Raw genomic sequence first — 21,422 nt, 5'->3', positions numbered from 1 at the left:
TTCCAGCAATATCACGGCGGGGGACACCAGAGATGGGCTTTTCACACATTGTACCCATGTGGGGAATCGAACCCGGGTCTACGGCGTGAAACCACTAGGCTACCCCACCGCCCTCAGCAGTGAATACAACTTGTTATACATCAACAATGTTTCCTCAATGAAGTAATATAGCACTTTCTTCAAATCCAAGTGTCTAGTATTGAGATGCCGGCCACCTCACTCTTTGATGACCTTCCATGTGTTGTCTGCCAGGACTGTTGCGTTGGCCGGACCCAGGAACGACACTCCCCTTGCTCCAGACTTGTTCAGCAAGTACCTGAAAAGAATATGAAGTAACTTAAAAATTCATTTGTCCTGATTAATTTTCCATTAATCTTCATCTTACTGGTACCTCTTAATTCTGATTTTAGTGTTTCCAAATTCAACCCCAAAATGCTGTTGATATAATGAATGCATGCGTGCTGATCCCCCCATGAAAATTGTATATAAACACCACCTCGATCTATTCCAGATAATCCCTAGTAATACTGATGTCACTGGCAATGTAGATAATGTAAAAAATTAACAACAAACAGCCATATTGACGGAGAGCCTTTCAGTAAACTGGATAACAGAAAACACTGTTATTCTATCATGATTTTTATGATTCCTTTGTCTGGACACTGACATCAACATTGAGATTGATAGACGTGTGTCACCATTTAATGTTCTTTGCATTTTTGGTTTACAGGGATTATCATTTCGGCCATGGGTAAATAGTTTCGAGCACATGGACCCTGGTGAATCATTGAAACGGTAAATGAAATTCCATGGCATTTACTATTTCACCCGAGGGTCCTCATGCTCTAAGCTATGCTCTAAGCTATGCTCTAAGCTATGCTCTAAGCTATGCTCATGTCAATCCTGTCTACTTTCCCCCGATTCCACCTTACTTGTTCGCCACTGTCGTAACGTCCTTCCTGGACACAGCAAACAGCTGATCTCGCATGGCTTGTCTCATGTCATCTGTGATGCTGTTGATGAACACAAGCGTCCCCCGGTCTCCGGGCGGCACTGGCTTGTCGACCTGGCAACATACATACAGTGATGTACATCCACCTGCCTGCCTCAAAATTATAAAGGAAATCTCTCCTAGCTGTCAAGTCAGAATATTAATAGCTTGGTTGTTCAAGATATTTACAAATTAAAATCTGTACCATATTGTAGTCATTCAGGCTCATCTGTCGACCAGTTTGGATAAGACAAGATACCATGCACTCAGTTTGACCTTCAGCATTGGGATCAATAAGTCCTATACTCCAGATGCTCACCTGTTGGAAGATGCCAAGTTTGGCTTCATCAATGTCCTGGTCTGTGAACTTGCCGTCTGCTGCCCACTGTCCAGCCTCCTCAAACACTTCCAACGTCTGCAGGGAATGAGGGTCTCTACAAATGGACAGTATGTTTTATGTACCATTTACATGTTGATTTTGGCAGCTGGATCATGCAAGCCACCACGTCTGGTCACCAGGTCACATTTACTTAGTCAAGGATGACTTACTTCCCAAGGATGACAGAACTGTTCGCTATTGTTACGCCATGGAGCTGAGGTAGCGAGAGGAGCCATTGCACACCTGGTTTCTTGTTTGTTGCTACTCAGCAATACCCCAACTCTATGATGGCCATGTGTATATAACTCAGTCTGGACCAGACAGTCCAGTGATCAATATTGTGAACAAAGATCCACGCCATCCCGGTATTATGCACTTGAACTTGTTATTGGTCAGTAAATAAAAAAAATATACCCTAGTTCTCTACTTATGTCAAGGTGGTATTTTTATTTACTGGCCAATAACGAGTTACTGTGGTATGATGACACACTATCAATCAGGTCTATAGTGGCAGCATAGGTTTCTGGGGACCTATTCTAACTGGTTTCCCCACAGGGGCCTTGGGTTCTAAAGAGCCTTGCTCCACCCTTGAGTCGCTGATGTTTTGGTTTTGTTTGTTTGTTGTTTAACGCCTCACTTAGCTATTTGATGGCAGTCTGTAAATAATCGAGTCTGGACCAGACAATCCAATGATTGACATCAAGAGCATCAATCCACGCATTTGGGATCGATGACATGCATCAACCAAGTCAGCAAGCCTGACCACCTGATCCCGTTAGTCGCCTCTCACAACAAGCATAGTTGTCTTTCATGGGTTGCTGAAGTGTTGCTGATGTAAACCTGTGCCAAGCTGAAGTAGTTAATCCCATGAGTTGAACCTCTCTTTCTGCACCCAGGCTGCACCACAACAGACAAGGATGATGGATCCCCACGCCTCACTTAGTCATTTCAAAGTGCTGCTCTCTAATTCAGCACAGGATTTCCATCTTTCGTGATTGGGTGACTAGTTTTAGTAGTTATGTGAATCGGTATAAAAGCTAGTGTTCTAAGGCATGCATCATAATACAACAGCAATGTAATACACTGGATAATCACAGATGGCTTGGAGGGTACCTTATCCCCTCTTGTCTTTAAATAGGAAATGCACAATAACTGGCCATACACCTACAGAATCTTCTTTGAATAGTAATTTCAATTTAGCATGTACCAACATTCGACTGTAAAGTATAGCACACACTTGCTCTATGGCATGCCAAAGCTGTCAAAATCTGTTCAACAGGGTGACCAACTAGAGTTAATGCCCTTTGCCAGCTCCATAGATGGTTGCAACATCGGCAGAATCTTGTATGGTTTGGCATGCTGTATCACCGTCCCTCCATTTAATAAAGGAGAGGCATTATCACTTGCCCATTGAAGATACCACTGTTCAATTACAATAAGCTGGTATTACACAATGTTAAAACCATAGTGTGTGCTAATGTACTGCCAGAATACGTTTCACTAATAAATATTGAAAAGTTTGTGGTGCTGAATTCTAAAGGTATGCTGTTGTATGGTATCAAATTAATATATGTCCTCATTTAATGTGTCTGAAGTTGTATTTTTCTGTTAAACTCAATTTGAGTTTATGATGTGGATGGCATAGATGTCTGCCTATTAACACATGACTGAAATATTGTATTCATACCCTTGACCAAGTTTATGATGAGAATTCCCATTTAGTTCGATCAAATGTGGTTTTAATAAGTTATAAATGGCAGGTAATAAATAAAAAACTAAAAACTCACTCCTGTATAATATCAATTCTGTGGTACCCGTGAATAGGTCTGTTATCTGAACTTGTTCACTTGTTTAATAAAGTTGCTATTACACAGGAGTAAGTTTAGTATTCTCTATGCACGAGTCCCAGGGACCTACCTGTAAGAGAAGAAGCTGAACACGCCACTGTTGCACGCGGCACCACTGCCATATGCTCCTCCCTTCTCTCTGTAAACATTTCACTCATTAGACAACACGTCAACATCAGATCTTTTACAATATGTGTCGGGTGAACTTTATATCTGGCCAATCAGCTTCTAAATTCTCAGTTCAAGCAAATCATTCAGATAAGCATATTTTGGAAACAAGTGTAGATAAATAAGGCCGCACCACTATATGCTCGCTTCCAAATGGAACGCAAATACCTAACATGTTGGTTTATATACGAAGACTTACTCAGATTCAAGAGATATTACCGGTAGATTGATTTGATGCACAAACAAACATACTGGCATGTTGTGTAAACCGATGCTCATGAACGCATCACATGGATCCATGACTCGAGAAGCACATTTGTCTCGTGTAGGATTAGCATTGGAATCACATGCTGCATATCATGATAAGAGAAAAGTCACTGGCGGTGAGTATATTATAGTTGTGGCTACCATGACATTTTGTGTTGTGTGGGTTTCATTTGTAAAAATCTAATTTCCAAATTGACAAAAAGGAATGAAGCCAATCTGTTTCAGAAAGCAGCAATCCAACTGACTCAAGAACTCATGCATCCTTCAATTAGAACCGGAGATTTACTCAGGGTTCAGCTGTCACTACTTCCTATGGAGGTGTCCTCAGATCTATATTTACTTTGTCGACAGTAAAAGATTTAATGAAATTGCTCATCAGATAATCTACATTTAAATATTTAGTAATGACAATTATTAAGAACATTTTCTTTCCCAATAATTTGTAGCAGGAGTAATAAGCTTACCTGATTTCTCTATGGAGGAACTTCCTTGACAGCAAATTTGCCAAAATTCTCAACCTAGAACAAACACATTGAAAGTTATAATAAGATATACAAGGTACTACTTAAACTCATTCCATCTTCACTGTCAAGCTACCAAGCATTCAAAAATCGGTGCATGTGAACACGACTGTCTTCCACTGACTCCATTTTGTAGAAAGAACTGGAAATCCTGTCAGATCAATCAAACTGGACAAGTACACACCTAAAATCATTGAAAAGTGGCCATTTTCAAACTATGCAGCCATTGTACTTTACAACAGTCAAAAACCCTAGGAGCGTTGTGTGTAACCGGTTTCGAAATCTGGCATCCATAAATTGCTCTCCCACAGTTGGTCTCAGAATTATCTCTAGATATTGTCACCATCAGTCCATAAAGATCCAAGTTGATTCCACCCGACAGGGCTGTGCTACTTAAAGACCGTTACAACCTTGACTAATCATCTCTAATTTGACTTATTCTCCACTGCATCACTGCATCTCCACTTTAGCAAACTTTAGGATTAAAACATGCCCATTGTATGTGGACATATGACTATCCCAAAACATAAGATAGCTTTAAGAATGACGCACAGTTTATTTCACAATAAAACATGACATCATTTCTGGAGATTCGAACATGCACTCGCAACTTGATGATGTCGCAAACTGGATGATGTTATTTTTGAGAGGGAAGTGTCCAGCAACTTCTTTCCCGTAGATGTAGCTGGGAAACGTAGATAAACACAATGGCCAAACTATGGCATCAAAAAGTCGGAGAGATCTGACAATGAGTATTGGGAGAAAATTGTGAGAATATCCAGGAAATACCAAACTTGAACCCCCTGTTCATAAAAGGACATAAACCATGAGGGGTGAGCTTATTGTACACTAAAACAGAGGGAGAATAAACCAGTCCTTGTTTTAGCCCTTAATACCGAGCGCCAGGCAGGGTAACAGTAAGTATCATCTCTTAATGTCTTTTGGTATGATGCGACTGGGGATTGAAGCCCTGGACCTTCCGTTCTCCGGGAGGATGCTCTACCACTGAACCACGGAGGCGGTCCCTGAACAATTAGATGCTATTGTTACCTTGCATAGTCTGGATGTGAGTAGATAACGCCTGGCACGCTCTTGCTCATGTAGTTGACTGAGAATGGCAGCTCAAACTGCGTGTGAGAAGAACTGACTGCGAAGGAAGGATTCTTCACGAGTTTGGTGGCGCCCCCTCCTGGTGACCCTGGGATATCTGACAGGAAGCGCTCCATCTTGCCAAGCACAGTGTCCATAAACTGTGGAGTTGCATTCACCATTACTCTGCAAGACAATCATTGCATGCATAGTGAATTACAAGCATCACTCACAAAGGGTACCTTGGACTAAGTTTCCCTCAAACCCTATTGAGAATCCTCTCTACTGCACCCCCTAATGTTAGAAACAGTGAGTGAGTTGTGTTTAATGCCGCTTTTAACAGTATTCCAGTTATACCACAGCGTGTCAGCTAAATGTGGGAGGAAAGCCCGAAGTGATGCAGGTCTCAGATGTTTACCACTTCGTTGAAACCCACAAGCATGGGTATGGTGCTGACAAACCTAGAAACATAATCGGGGTGAACCGGGATTCGAACCGGGATTCGAACCCACAATCATAAGTTTCTGGCGTGCCCAAGAGACGCAACTCTGCACAGCGAATCGCGGCGCCTTAGAAGACTGGGCCACCCGTGCCCCCTGTTAGAAACAAGTTCATAGAGGATAAAATGATGACCAAAAAGCATTTGACAACTATGTTTTTGTCTGTGCTGTACATATTTGGTGTCCACATGTGGGCAGTCAAACCTAGTTCTTCAGAGTACAAACAACAATGCAATTTCACTGCCATAACAGGGTAACTGTCACATTGGCCCTTATTTGTGGACTGACTGCACGTACCTGATGTTCTGTTTGGACAGGATATGTTTCCCTATTTCCTGCAGGTGTTGTACAAGTTCCATGTGATCTCCTGACTCCGCGATCTTCTTCATTGTTGTCACCTGGGAACAAGAATAACGTTTAAAAATCAGGTCACTCACACTGATTCGACCAAATAATAATTCAGGAATCATATATGAAAGTCAGCTCAAACATCTGTGCCAGATCACAAAATAGTTCTCTCAATATATTCAAACATGTTTTAAGATTGAAACATTTTCCTCAAAAGATACTGCCTGTCTTTCATTATTTATAAATGAAATACTCACAAAATTAAATCCAGGACTTATTAAAGTGTGAAAAGAGAACGCTTTCATCACAGATTACTCCATCGCCCATTGGATATATGGGCCATGAGTGAGTGAGTGAGTTGGGTCTCAGACATTTACCACTTTGGTGAAACCCATTTGGGCTGAACTGGAAATCAAGCCCATTTTCATAGGTTTCTGGTGTGCCAAGGGACACAACTCTGCACAGCGAATTGCAGTGACTTTAGACAACTTTTTTTTATGTAGAATATAGGCACAAATATAATGCACGACCTGTGTGATGCCGCTGAAAGTCTCACTGAGCTGTGCTGCTGGTGAAAGCCCTGCTGAAGAGTGCTTCATGGCGTAACTGTGGCCGGAGTTGGACAGACTGGAGGCCATGTCGCTGGCAGCCATATTGATCAGCGTTGTCAGTCGGTTCAGATCTTTCAAGTCTGGGCTGAACACAACAGTGGAAATACAAGTAAACACATGGCAGACATATCAAATAATTTCTTTTAACTGAAACTGTCTCTACAGTAGTATCAGCAGTAACTGGACTTGTTCAGTACTAAACTTTGAATCCAGTTCAGACACTAAGTGAGTCGATTCCCTGCTAGGGCTCAAGTATAAAACCCATTCACACTCATTCTCTCTCTCTTCTTTTCTCTCTCTCTCTCTCTCTCTCTCTCTCTCTCTCTCTCTCTCTCTCTCTCTATCTATCTATATATATATATATCTATATAAAAAAAGAGGTGCAAAACTAATGTTATGGGGTACACCAAGAAGAAGGCTTTACATTTTACTTGGGCAGGAGTCTGTATTCATAAGACTCTCATAAAGGTAAAGTATGCAGTGATGGAGAGCATCAATTCCAGGATACATTGCTCTTTTGACCTATAAATAAGTTTGGAATTGGATGTATTGAAAGAATGTTACAGACAGATTGTGGGTAATTAATCAACTGATGGCATCAGAAGTCTGTACAAGACAGGTCCGACCATAACTGAGTTCACAGAATGTACAAACTGATCTCTCTAATACGTTGTCACCCCAACCTTGTGAAGATATGTGTCCAGAGTTCAGCCATCTTGTCCAGGTTCCTCTCCAGACAGTGGGAAGAGAAAGCAACACCCTGCAGGGGGAGACAATCATCATCTTTATCACAGTTCATACTGCAACAGCAGATTTGCATGTGATTTCTCGGTGTGTATATTTATAACACTAATTCCAATTTACATGTTTGCTCTTAAATGTTTCAAGCAATTATCAGTTAGAACAGCATTCTTTAAACTATTCTTTGTTAACTTTTGCACAAAAAAGGCAAGTTCAAAAGAAATATGACCTAACCCAATTGTTTTTCGTATGTTTGGACTCATGCATAGTATATACCCTATTGGACAGAATAAGCGCCCACGGCAGTATTTGCAAATGTATTGGCTACTGAACAATCCCAATTAGCACCCCTTCCGATTGATCAATGTACACAAGACTTATTTATTCGTGTTTAATACGCACTCGTGTGTTATATGCACCCTTAATTATGGGCTATGAAATTCTGGAAAAATATAACTATCATATATAAACATCAGCATAAACCACGAAATTTACCATCTTTCCACTCTATTATTTTGGTGAAAAAAAAACACATTCTAATAAGAGCCTGCTATTTCTAATTTTGAGTGCCCAGGGCACTTATTATGTCATATACGGTAATACAGGTATTGTTATACACAGAATGAGATACGGACCTGCTGGAAGGCATACGGCTCCGTGTGATGACTGGCTATTGTCAGCCCCGAGGACAGACCCCCAGTATACAGCTGCATCTCTTCTGACAGAGACTTGTAGTCGTACGGACCAGCACCCATCCTGGACAAAACATAAGGAGGAGGCAGCATGTGAACTTCATCCTGCTTTGAACAGTTCATCAGCAAAATTGGAAGAAAAATGCAGGTCATGGTGTTGCCCAGCCCAGGATCATAATCGGATCAAGTCTGGTCTGATTAGTAGCATAGACGACTGGGGTACGGGACCACCCCGCCTCAACCAGGCCCAGCTCCTGAAACTGCTTACATGCAGGTCTGCTTAACAAAATTTTCGCAGTTGTTACATCTTGCTAGCCATACATGTCGATCCAGTGATTGACATCACATAATTGACAAAACTTAAGACCTCCATGGAAGTATTGTCCGGAGCAGGAACTGGTCCGGGGGTGGTGTGGTGGATGGTGGGGGTGGTCCCATACCCCCATTGTCCATACTTCCTGAGTTCCTGGCAACTATAGACACAGTGAACAGCAGTATTTCTGTCCACTGGGCTGAGAGTGTTTGTTGTTTAATGCTGCACTCAGCGATATTTCAGCTACATGGCGATTGTAAATAATTGAGTCTGGACCAGACAATGTTAGGATATGATGACATGAACCAAGTCTCTGAGCCTGACCATCAGATCCATTTAGTCGTCTCTTTTGATGACTATAGGTTGCTGCATTGCATACATTCTTTCCCAGAATCCTGACGGGGATATATGTTATCAACTATGTGTTGTCAATAGCATTAATAGTGTGAGTGAGTGAGTTGGGTTTAACGCCATTTTTAACAATATTCCAGTTATATCACGGCGTGTCAGCTTAATGTGGGAGGAAAGCCTGAAGTGATGCAGGTCTCAGACGTTTACCACTTCGGTGAAACCCATGAGCACAGTTATGGTGCTGACAAACCTAGAAACATAATTGGGGCGAACCGGGATTCGAACCATTAATAGAAAAGAGGTAGCCCCAATTGTCTTTTAAATTGATGAGTTAAGATGAGATGAATTATGTCCGAAAGTCGGCCATATTGTTTACTACATTGTGTTGGAAGTGACATCCAATGGACACGGGCTGTCGGGTAGCCTAGTGGTTAAAGCGTTCATTCATCACGCCGAAAACCCGGGTACGATTCCCGACATGGGTACAATGTGTGAAGCCCCTTTCTGGTGTCCCCTGCCATGATATTGCTGGAATATTGCTAAAAGCAGTCTAAAATCAAACTCACTCACTCCAATGAACACATTGTCTCCTGCCTTACCAAGGGAGACAACCATATCAATGATACATGCATGAGTTATCTCCCCTCTCTGCATGAAATTATGTCAGTAAGGCCACTGACTGTTTTACTCACTTTGTGATGACACTGCAGAAGAGAGGGACGTAGGGGTACAGATGGGCTGGCAGGTCGGCCATGTTGGATAGAAGTGTCACATACACCACCTCGTTGGTCGGCTGCTTGCTGTACTGGATGGGAACACCTCCTGAAACATACCAGTCGTTGGGATATCAGCTGTTAAAGGGGACTAAAGGCTCAGGCAAATTTACAGTCCTAACATGACTGCTCTGTCTGTCTGCTGACTCTATAGTGATGCAGATCAATATAACAGTTGATTGTTATTGTTACAGATAGACATTCAACATTTCACACAAGGAACTTATGTCTAGACCTAGACTGAACATGAACAAAGCTTGAAGTGAAATCCCCCTACCTTGTTGGTGAAGTTGATACATAGTACATCAGTATTAGTCAAAGAATGAAATGGGTCACTAGCTCACCTAAAGTTGTTGTGTCTACAATCTCTTGTTTGATGTTCTTGTTGAGATCGGACACCCTCAGTGTAGGTAGACAGGACAGATCTTCGGCTGCATCCTGTTTACCAAGAAGCTCTTGAGCTGAACAAAATAAACCCGGGGATTACATGCACAGTGCCAAGTCTGGAAACAGCTTCTTAGAACAAGGGTTTGTGTATTTTTAAGTCTTTGATAAGCATTTAGCAGTTGGAAGAACGTGAAGACTTTTATATATAAGATCTCTTTATTGTTTGTAACAAATGTTTCAGGGCTACTTCTTGCCCCTTCATCAGATGAATTGTTAATTTACTGAAAACATGCCAAATGATTTAGAGTATTTATCAACATGATTATCATGCTTCAAAAAGGTAGGGTGCCCACCTCTGCACCCGGTGTCTGGATATGTGTATACAGTGGACACCCTTGAATATCAATAGCTTACATTAACATTGGCATCACTCATTTATTTACCATGGTGAGAGCATGGATTGCTTTTAAGCCACGGTCAACAATATTTCAGTTGTATCTCCTGTAAATAATCTTCACCAGTGGTCGATAGTATGAATAACGAACCACACATTTGGTCATGATGACACACAAATTCAGGCCACACACTGTGTACCAGCTGATCCATATGAGTCTACTCTTATAACAAACATGGCGACCTAATCAGCCTCAGCATCCCTGTATACTTTCACTACCTACTCTGTGTAATGATGACTTGTCTTTCCTTGTCCGTCAGTGCCGACACCAGGGAATCCAGTTTGGCTTTCTCGGCTTCCTGTCTCTTGACTTCATAGCTGCTTTCTGGGGTCATGCTCACAGTCAAGTTGTGGGGATTGTTCTGCAAGGAATGTAATGGAACTATGAAAAGAAATTTACCGTATAAGCCATGATAAAAAGTTCCAGAATATTGAATAACAGTTAACCACTTACCTGAAATGTATGCAAAGTTTCATGAATGTACATTAAGAGGTTTATGCTCTTGTAGTGAGTGAGTGAGTATGTTTTTACGCCGCTTTTAGCAATATTCCAGCAATATCACAGCGGGGGACGAGCGAACGCTTTAACCACTAGGCTACCCAACCGCCCTGCTCTTGTAAGAACCCTATCCTCATTAGATATACCGTATGTCTAGAGTGGATTCCAGGAACCTTGTCCCTATTGGTATTACTGTGGATCAAGTCAAAAAGATAAAACAAGGTCTGTAACTCTGTAACAACCTAGTTCTTGATGCTGGATTTCGAACTCCAATATTTATCTCTTAATGATGTTTCCAAAATGTCACTGTGGTACTCATAACGGTTTCTGAGGAAACAATGTCCAGTGTTCCAAACATAAGGCAAGGATGATAACTTACATCATGTACATACATACATACATATCTATTAATGATGTATGCAAGAAAAACATGTCCCCATTGAAGATCCTGTGCACCATGTCCAAATGATCAAACAAGGGCTATAACTCTGTCCAAACTGTATTTTCTATACTAGTCTTCCAACTCAATCAACAATTATTTTTCGTAATTGATGTATTCAAATTTTCTTCCATAATCCATAGTTTCTTAAAACATTAATATAGGCCCGAAGGATGGAGCCCAAACCTCTAAATTTGTGGAGTGGGATAATAACTGTCCCTCTGTCTTCAAACAATTAGTGTCATCCACTTGCCTTGAAATACTGCTGCACTTTCTCCTGGAGAAAGCGGGGATTGTCTTTCAACCTCTGTTTGAATTGGGCAACTCTCTCGTTGATCTGTAGGTGGCTGCTTGGGTCACTGTCGTGGATCCAGTGGGAGATTACCGACTTACAAAAAAATAAGAATGCAAATTTATGCAAATGAGTTGCAGGCATAACCAACAAATCATGCAAACATTGCTCGTACTTAGCATGACAATGACAGGCGTGAGAGTGAAGGCCTTGACTCATTACTATTACACTATAAGAATACAGGAAAACCACCATGCAGTGCAGAGCACAGCCCACATGTAGCATAGCATAATAATCATAGCATAATAATCATAGCATAATAATCATAGCATAATAATCACATAGCATAATAATCATAGTGCAACAAATCAGAATAGAAATAATATAATTAAGAACTGGAATTATTCTGTAATAATTTGAGAAATAATGCCTTGACCTATTAATATAGCTGTATGATGGCAGTCTGTAAATTATCATCTCGACCAGACAATACAGTGATTGATATGAACATTGATCTATGTAACTGGGACATGGTGACATGCATCAACCAAGTCAGCAAGCCTGGCTACCTGATCCCACTAGTCGCTTCAAGCATAGGTTGCTGAAGGCCAATTCTAGCCTGGATCTTCATGGGTGTAATAAAGCTATCAGGATCATCAAAGACTACAATGTTGCAAGCTAGCCATTACTTGTGAGACACTAAATGTTGACATCGTGTTGATGATCTCATGGGAACTACAGTTTCGAGTAATGAGTGAGTATGGTTTAACGCTGCTCTTAGCAATATTCCAGCAACATCACGGCACGGGACTCCAGAAATGGGCCTCACACATTGTACCCATGTCGGGAATCGAATCCGATCTTCGGCGTGACGAGTGAACGCTTTAACCACTAGGCTACCTGACCGCCCCTACAGTTTAGAACAACTCCCCAGCAACCTATGCTGTGGTAAGAGACAACTAAATGGATCAGGTGGTCAGACTTGGTGACTTGGTGGATTGCATGTTATTGTGTCCCATATGCGTGGATCAATGCTCAATTATTTCAATGATTGTTATTTACAGACCACTGACATATAGGTAGATTATTGCTGAGAGCAGCATTAAACAACAAACACATTGAAGACATTGTATATTTGATATTTGAACACTGATGGAACTGTCGACCAAAATGTTAAGATGCAATTCATGTTATCAGAATGCCAAACATAACACAATACATATAATGAGTTAAACACACCACTCCCAGTCCAAGGCCGAAGTTGCTGCTCTGATGTTTGAGGGCAAGCTCTATGCTATGAAGGAGAGCATCAATTCTCTTCTGTTCAAACCCTTCTCTGAAACAAATATTACAATTGAATGTTACCTAAGGTTTTGATAACAGCCTTGATCTTGTCTAGTGCTGCTGTCAGTTTGATAGTTGGGTAACTCTATTTCTTTAATAACCCATACACCATTACCAGGCTCTTTGGTAGTACTTCACAGACTTCACCATGAACCATTCAAGGGAGGCAACTTTGCAGGAATGTATCAAAAACAGCACAGTGTTCAAAACTGAGGGAGGCCATTGAGGTTTGCCTGACACTTTTACATAAGTGTTATGAAAGGAACCATCGACTTTCATGCTTAGCTTACATTATAACATTCACCTTTATACATTATAACAATATTGGTATTTCCTGGATTCTTAAATGAACTACATTGGTTGGGATATATATGCGATCTTTGAATGTATTGATGGAAATTTAAAATGAATAAATCAACTAAGAAGTATAAATAAAGGATGGTTTGCGAACTCACTGTATGACTTTGTCAAAGGTGTCAGCAATAATCTGCCGCACACTGTTGGTATCCTTTTCATGAATTCCCTGCAAGCCAACGGAGAAAGTAGCCTCTCTTGTATGTCCGTCATACCTGCGCACAGAGTGAGTAATTTTGTTAAACACAACAGATATTAAACTTGGTTTTCAATCTTTTGTCTCTTTGAATAATTCATTACAAGTAAATACATGTAATCTTGAACTGTCTTACTTATGGCATGTCTACTGACTGCATACCTTCTCAATAATACCTGCTGCAACGACTTTAACCTATCTTTCTAAATATGCATTATACTCTACAATGACACGTGATGTGTTGTACGTCCACCTACCCAATGGCCGGCGAGTAGTCACTGCCAATGTTGGCCTCCAGGAGAGACTTGTAGAATGGCGCCGTCTCCCCATCAACCAGAAGTGTGCAGATCACCGACATCGTGAAAGATTCCTCACTGTCTGTCATACTGATGGTGAAAAGCAAAACCAAAGTTGCTGTGTGTTGAGGTTTTCATCTATGTAGCAGCTCAAGAAATTCCGTTCAGTTAGTATTTCATCATCAATCAATCATTACAGTCAGTTTGTTACAACCCGTGAAATATCAATCACAGTTAATATCTAGAGTACCATCATCCAGAAGTTACATTCGAAGTACTGTATTCAACGTAATAAGCACCCAGGGTGCTCTCAAAATTAGAAATAGGGGCTCTTATTAGAATATAATTTTGGTGAAAGAGTTGAAAGATCGTAAATTTTATGGTTTATGCTGACAGCCTGAAATGATACAAAAGAAAAGTCTGTGCGTATTATACACAACAGATATATTTTTCCAGAATTTTATTGCCCGTAATTAAGAGTGCATATAACACACGAGTGCATATTATACAAGAATAAATGTACACGAATTGTGTACATTGATCAGGCGGAAGGGTGCTAATTGGGATTGTTCACTAGCCAATATATTGGAAAATATCGCCGTGGGTGGTCATTAGAGCATGTAGAGCGGGGCGCTTATTACGTCGAATATGGTAACTGCTAATATCCCAAGACGAATTTGTTTTAATACCACCCCCACACCCCCCACTGGAATACTGCCTCCTTGGATGTAATCCTATTCTGTATGCTCATGTACACACTTCTACTCCTACAGCTGTAAGGAGTCTGTTAATCAGATCATAAAAGTACTCACTCATTCAGTAAGTAACTGATACAAACAGACGTCTGCTTGTCTGGGTCAGCGGCCATTGGATCTGGGGCACAGGTGATGCTTGTTTCTCGCTGTTTCAACAGACAAGGCATCAGAATAACAAACACAATATTCAGATGACAAACATCAGATCAGCAGACACAAAATCAGAACAACAAACAGCTTCAAATCCTCAGGATACTAGGAACACCAAACATGTTATAGTTTCAACAAGTGAGTGAACGCTGCAAAGCTAAGCAGTGATCTTTGAACATGATAAAAGATGTGGCCATCCAGGATGATGACACACAACCTGCCAAGTCGCAGTCTCTGATCACCTGATTTCATAATCGAAAACTGCCTCCATGGTGTAATGGATAGAGTCTGGAAGGGCTGTTCGAACAACAGCCATGTCATAACAAAAGACGTAAAAAGGTGATTCGTCTTGTTACCCTGTCTCATCATACCACAAGATGGTACTTGTTGTTACCCTGCCTGGTGCTCGGCACTAAAGGGGATAAAGCAAGGACTGGTCGGTTCGGAGTAAGTATGCTGTGTCTGTGTTGGGTATCCATGTAAAACTGCAGCATGGTATCTCAGTGGGCGAGCACTATAAAACCACCATAGAAACACACACACTACATCAGTACAATAATCTTGGAAGTGATGTCAAACCACATATAACTTAGAATACATTGTTGAGACCTGTTTCTGAAGAGAATCCCTGTAACATTGCAACATTTTTGTTATCACCTCAGCAAACATCCACCCTACTTTATCATTCAAATTTTCATTGTGCTGCATCATGGGAGCAGTTACCGGTTGTTTCCATCGAGGTTCGGCTGGGACGGAAGTGTTGACAGGGATTTGTGAGAAATGCTGCAGATAGTTGGTGTTGATGTATTCGAGGTGGTTCTCCAGGGGGAAACTTCCATATGTGAAAAACCTGCAACACCACTCGGATTATAATCCACCATCATCAAGACATCAACAAGGGGATATGTTCACCCAAAACATTTCATTCAGACATTGTCTAAAATAGCATATGGATGAATTTAGAAAATATGTTGCCCTCATCTAATGAAAACAAATTAAACGCTATGAAAATAAGTCAAACACCTGTCTGTTTTCAGACCAAATTAGGAATATTATCACAGAACATTTATGAAAGACAAATTGGAATTTTACGCAAAATGGTTTCTAGGATATTGAGGTTCTGAAACTGAAAGATGATGGGCAGAGAGGTGCTACAACATTTATGACAGACATGCTTGGGTGCTGTGTCTCCTAGCACCAGACACCCTGTGTCTCCCCTGACTAGCTCCAGACACCCTGTGTCTCCCCTGACTAGCTCCAGACACCCTGTGTCTCCCCTGACTAGCACCAGACACCTTGTGTCTCCCCTGACTAGCATCAGACACCCTGTGTCTCCCCAGACTAGCATCAGACACCCTGTGTCTCCCCAGACTAGCACCAGACACCCCGTGTCTCCCCTGACTAGCACCAGACACCTTGTGTCTCCCCTGACTAGCACCAGACTAGCACTAGCACTAGCACCTTATATGGAAGGGACACTGACCTGGAGTTGCTGGGATGATAGTGTGTGGCATGGAAGTCCTTCAGTTGTTGCCACGTGAGATCAGGGATGTAAGCAGGGTCTCCACCCGACACCACTCCATACGTGTGGCTTGGCTGGAGCTTGTTGTGAGCTACTTGGTTGAAGAGAGCCTGGGAGCTTGACTGGTAGGGAGGAAACATTGCACTCATTACTGCTTATATACTGAGTATATTTATCTGAGTGAGTGAGTGAGTGAGTTGTGTTTAACGCCGCTTTTTGACAGTATGCCAGTCATATCACGGCATGTCAGCTTAATGAGGGAGGAAAGCCCGAAGTGATGCAGGACTTAGACGTTGACCACTTTGGTGAGACCCACAAGCACGGGTATGGTCCTGACAAATCTAGAAACATAATCAGGTCGAACTGGGATTCTAACCCATGATCATTAAATTCTGGCATGCCCAAGGGACACAACTCTGTACAGCAAATTGCAGTGGCTTAGATGACTGGGCCACCCATGCCCCCAAAGTGTGCATGATATGAATTATCATTACACCACAATAGTCTTAAAAGCCAGGTACCAACTTGTCAGTAGGTCACAACTAATGGTCATTATCTTATTCTTATTCAGTTTTACACATTTCCATATTGATGTCACATTTTGAAATAAAGCACTTTTGTGTTTGATGACAAACTTTACAACAATTGTTTCCATTGCATTTTGTTAACTGGCTTAACTAACACCAGAAGCATTGTCCTTTTTGCTCAGGTGTCACAACTTTCATGTAAAATTGAAATAGTGCCATGCAAGGATTAGTCTGTGTCTTGGCACCTGAGAGCCTAACCTAATAGTTCCATAACACAAATTCTTACAAAAACGCCCTTCATCTCATTGTAGACGACACCCTTGAAGGTGAGTGGGGAAGAGGGGTTGCTTGGGTCCTCTGGCTCCAGACGCCAACCCTCCTGCCTGAAACACGAAAGTACATACCGTATTACCTCCAATAAGCACTCGATTGAGTGAGTGAGTATGGTTTTACGCCACTTTTAGCAATATTCCCGCAATATCACGGCAGAGGAAACCAGAAATGGGCTTCATACATTGTACCCATGTGGGGAATCAAACCCGGGTCTTCGGCGTGACGAGCGAACGCTTTAACCACTAAGCTACCCCACCGCCCCGATAAGCACTATAATAACTGGTAAGGTTAAAACATTACTGCAGAACATCATGCTCAAAATAAACCCTGCATCAGTTAATTATCATCTTGTTTATGCATTAATTGCTCTCTATTACAACTAGCATGTTTTTACACAGCTTTGAGCAATATTCCTGGTATTCCAGTCATATCACGACAGGGAACTCTAGAAATATGCTCCAACCATTGTACTATGTGGGTGATCGATCCCTATGACAGGCAAACGCTTTAACAACTATGTTACTCAATGACCTTCACGGCAGCGAAGTGCAATCAGGCTGTGACTACAGTAACAGCAGGTTATTGATATGGTGTTCTCACTTGAAGTCCAGCTCCCTGAGTGTGGGGCGGAACACGGCATCGAGGTACACACTCAGTAAGTTCTGGAAGTCCTGAGGGTTCTGGCTTGAAAATGGATACATCGTCCAGTCATAGGCTGAAAACAAAACACCTCTTGAGCTTTTGTGTTTGAGCTTCAGGTTCATGTACTGTTTCGTTTTTTAAAGTTGAAAATATTCATGTGATAGACTGTTTACGAGGCTTGGTTATTGCTTAGTTTCCACACTTGATTATCCTCAAACAGTGAGGAAAAATATATTTAAAACACCAGATTTAAATCACAGCAACTGATACACTGATTCAAACTGTGAAAGCCTGACGACATCAATGAAACTGCTGAGGGAAGGACATACTTGTACATACCAGTGAAGGCATTCATGAAGGTGGCAAGTGACCGGCTGAGCATCTTAAAGAATGGATCCCGTACAGGAAACTTGTCTGAGCCGCAGAGCGTGGTGTGCTCCAGGATATGAGGTACGCCAGTGTTGTCCAGTGGTGTTGTGCGGAATGCAACACTGAAAATGAAACCCAAAATTGAATTTTAATATTTTGTAAAACTATACACCTTCTTTACAATTCAGCAGGCCAAAGGTTAAACAGTTATGATATCTCAAATGTGAACTGTTTGCAGAATACATAAAACAGAAGCAGTATCCTCATCAGATTTCCGTTTTGACAATTATCACCCCAAAAAGAGCACCCCTCCTTAAACATGAAAGTGCCAATATCAAACTCAGAGAGCCATAAATTATTTATTATTGATAATAAGAATCTCTTCCAAATTAGGCAACAAGTTAACCTCTAAGACCCATTTTACTACAATATAGATCTTGATTACAGATCAGATCGTCTTGACTTGGCGCCACCATTTTGTTTGAAGCAAAGGCAAGTGATATGTGAGGTGGAATCTGATTGGTCAATAGGAGGGACATAGAAGTGACATAACTCGTAATAGCCAATGGTGGAAATCCTAGCCTAGCTTGGCAAGGGACTGGACTTTAATAGTCAGTTAACGCCCTTACCTCGGAAAGATGAGCAAGTTTCACCAAGAAATATTCAACAGTTTTGGAGTTCTGCCTAAAGCTAGCTATGACCATTTTTCATATATCTGTAAACTAGTTGGAATGTTAGTGACTATGGCATCATACAACCCAAAAACACACAAATATTCTGCGATGTAATCAGAGTGTTGTTCACCTGGGCTGAGACTACTCACCCGAATGTGTTGTTGTCGTCATCGCGGGCTGTGTGAAGATGTTGAGCCCCAGTGGTATCATGCTCCAGTGCAATGGCGGTAAGATATAACTCAGGCACCTCAGATACCTGAAACATAGAATACAAAATCAGAAACACTCAAACCTCAATGATACTGCCCACTTACCGTGCTTATTACACATTGAATGAGTGAGGTAGTGGGGGTTTAATGCAACTTTTGAACAGAATTTCAGCTATTTCAATTTTGCTCCAAAGGAGGCAGGTCAAAGATGCTGATGGTGAAACTCACATACAGAAGCAAAGGAATGATGGAAGAAGACTTAAACTCAGGGTAAATCTGACTTTTGAACCCAGGACCAGCAGAAGCCAAGGGATGCAACTCTGCACAATTTGTTCACGTTTCCTAACCTCTGCTCCTGACGTGCCTTAAACCTTTGTTAAACAATCCAGCTGTCACATCTCTTTTCGCTAAAAAGACAAAACGTTGAAATCTTTAAAAAAATAAAAGTTCTGTTTTCTTTAACTTTTAACATATTAAAACAGGAAAGGCCTAATTCCCCATTTGATTGATAACAGGGTTAACTCATGTCCAAATGCAGGTATCTTATATACATCTTAACTTTAGTAAACTTTAAAAATTGGAAATAATCTACCCTATAATTTATTTCCGTTTCATCATGATCAATGACTCTCTGAAATATTAAATAACACCTTGAAAATTTTTCTGTAGACCCATGCCGCAGAATGCCCCACACTTAGACACAGTATACTGACTCGGACCTGACAAATCCTGGTTTTAGTCCCTGAATGCTGAGCACCAGGCAGGGTAACAACAAGTACTATCATTTAACGACTTAACAACCTTCCGCTCTCAGGGCAAACCCCCAACCACTAGACCACAGAAGCAGTCTCCAACTTTGAATGGCATGGGAAACAAAACTAACAGACAGCAATACTGTTGGGTGAACTTGTTGATCACTATATCACCCATCACTATGCATCATGGCGTTGCTTGCTGCACATCAATGAGATACTTACTTTCTTGACAGTATATCCATGTAGTTTGTCACCCTGCTTTATTGCTTTACTGACATCCTTTGCTGCAGTGCCATACAGTCTCGACCTCCTAGGGGGAAAAACTCATCTTCATATATTCTCTATTCAACAAAATTTCCATATTAGGAAAACATTTCAGGAAATATTAACAATTTAAAGGTTTACTTTTACCCCAAGTTTGCCCCCATAAATCCCTAATGCAAGTTTTTTTAGTGATAATTTTTTTATTACCTCCTCCAATTTGGTAAAAAGAATCCGTAATAGACACATGATAGAAGAACAAGAAAAGAAATTAGTCCAGCCTAAATTTAATGATGTAAATATGATTTTTATTTACAAATTTGTCGTCTATCAAGAGACACAAAAAAATTGCCAAAATATCAATCTACACATGCTTATCCATAATATTTTATACCATGGATTTTGTGATTAGGTTAGGGTTGTTTGAACAAAAACATGTCAAAATAGGTTGAAAAGATTAATATTTCAGGAAGAAATGACAGACAGATTGTAAGCAAGGGCTAAATATGCATCATCTTCTTGTTCAATAATCATGTAACACTACATCTTTTTTTAAGTTCTATATAACCAAAGTGTTTATCTGGTGTATTCTTAATAATTCAAAACAAAAATCACTTTTGCTGAATCATTTATTGTTATTCATAGTTATCCCTTCTAATCTGCTAATGATTTGTTTGTTTGTTTGTTGTTTAACATGTTTAACACCACACTCAGCAATATTCCAGCTATATGATGGCGGTAGGTAAATAATCGAGTCTGGACCAGACAATCCAGTGAATGACATCACGAACATCGATATACTCATTTGGGATACGATGACATGCATCAACCAGGTCACCGAGCCCGACCGCAACAAGCATAGTCAACTTTTATGGCAAGCACCGGTTGTTGAAGAACCCTGATCTGCTAATGAAAACGAGTTGCGATCATGTGTGCGCTATGTCAAGATGTTGGCAATAACTGGCCCTTGGCCTTAGACATAATGGGTCACTATCCAGAATAAGTCAATAGGGTTTATAAATAGGTATCTATCCTGGAACTATATAATTGCAAACCGAGAAATGGACAATTTTTTACTAGGTCTTAAAACATGATTATGGCATTAACTAAAAACACGCCAACCAATAAGTCCCCAGCACTCTCCCACTACTTGTGAGGAGTCGCATTCTCCGTATACTGTTGAAACAACGTGTCTTCTTCAATAAAGAGAATCCGTATCAAACGGCTTATGCAACACGTCCTTCGTCCTCCAAAGTCAAGTCATGTTTAACATGGGCGCTGCCATATTGTAGTTTCGCGGTAAATATCTCCCCCAACGAAAACTTCTTCCTAATATATCATATGTCGATAATTACACTGAATTTATTATACTT

The 21,422-nt window shown here is 40.9% G+C and overlaps 1 protein-coding gene across 1 annotated transcript; it reads right to left on the bottom strand.

The window, feature by feature from the left end:
• On the bottom strand, positions 1 to 21,318 carry LOC139465711 (presequence protease, mitochondrial-like). The gene is made up of 26 exons (XM_071247530.1): positions 21,172 to 21,318; positions 20,011 to 20,098; positions 18,974 to 19,080; positions 18,121 to 18,272; positions 17,740 to 17,854; positions 17,093 to 17,189; positions 16,241 to 16,401; positions 15,481 to 15,607; positions 14,665 to 14,753; positions 13,814 to 13,942; positions 13,462 to 13,575; positions 12,902 to 12,998; positions 11,624 to 11,758; positions 10,656 to 10,794; positions 9,936 to 10,052; positions 9,511 to 9,640; positions 8,098 to 8,218; positions 7,405 to 7,481; positions 6,641 to 6,806; positions 6,060 to 6,160; positions 5,224 to 5,448; positions 4,117 to 4,170; positions 3,288 to 3,356; positions 1,311 to 1,425; positions 933 to 1,066; positions 1 to 316 (listed from the first exon to the last, which is right to left on the bottom strand). Exons 1-26 carry the CDS (start codon positions 21,213 to 21,215, stop codon positions 217 to 219), a joined length of 3,003 nt encoding a protein of 1,000 aa, XP_071103631.1. The 5' UTR covers positions 21,216 to 21,318; the 3' UTR covers positions 1 to 216.
• Positions 21,319 to 21,422: the final 104 nt, after the last annotated feature.

This window comes from Haliotis cracherodii, unplaced genomic scaffold (genome assembly GCF_022045235.1).
Source record: "Haliotis cracherodii isolate W230 unplaced genomic scaffold, xgHalCrac1.p SCAF_18, whole genome shotgun sequence".
In the NCBI taxonomy this organism is placed as follows: domain Eukaryota; kingdom Metazoa; phylum Mollusca; class Gastropoda; order Lepetellida; family Haliotidae; genus Haliotis; species Haliotis cracherodii.
The sequence above is the reverse complement of the archived record's forward strand: the minus strand, read 5'-3'. Positions and strand labels throughout refer to the sequence as shown.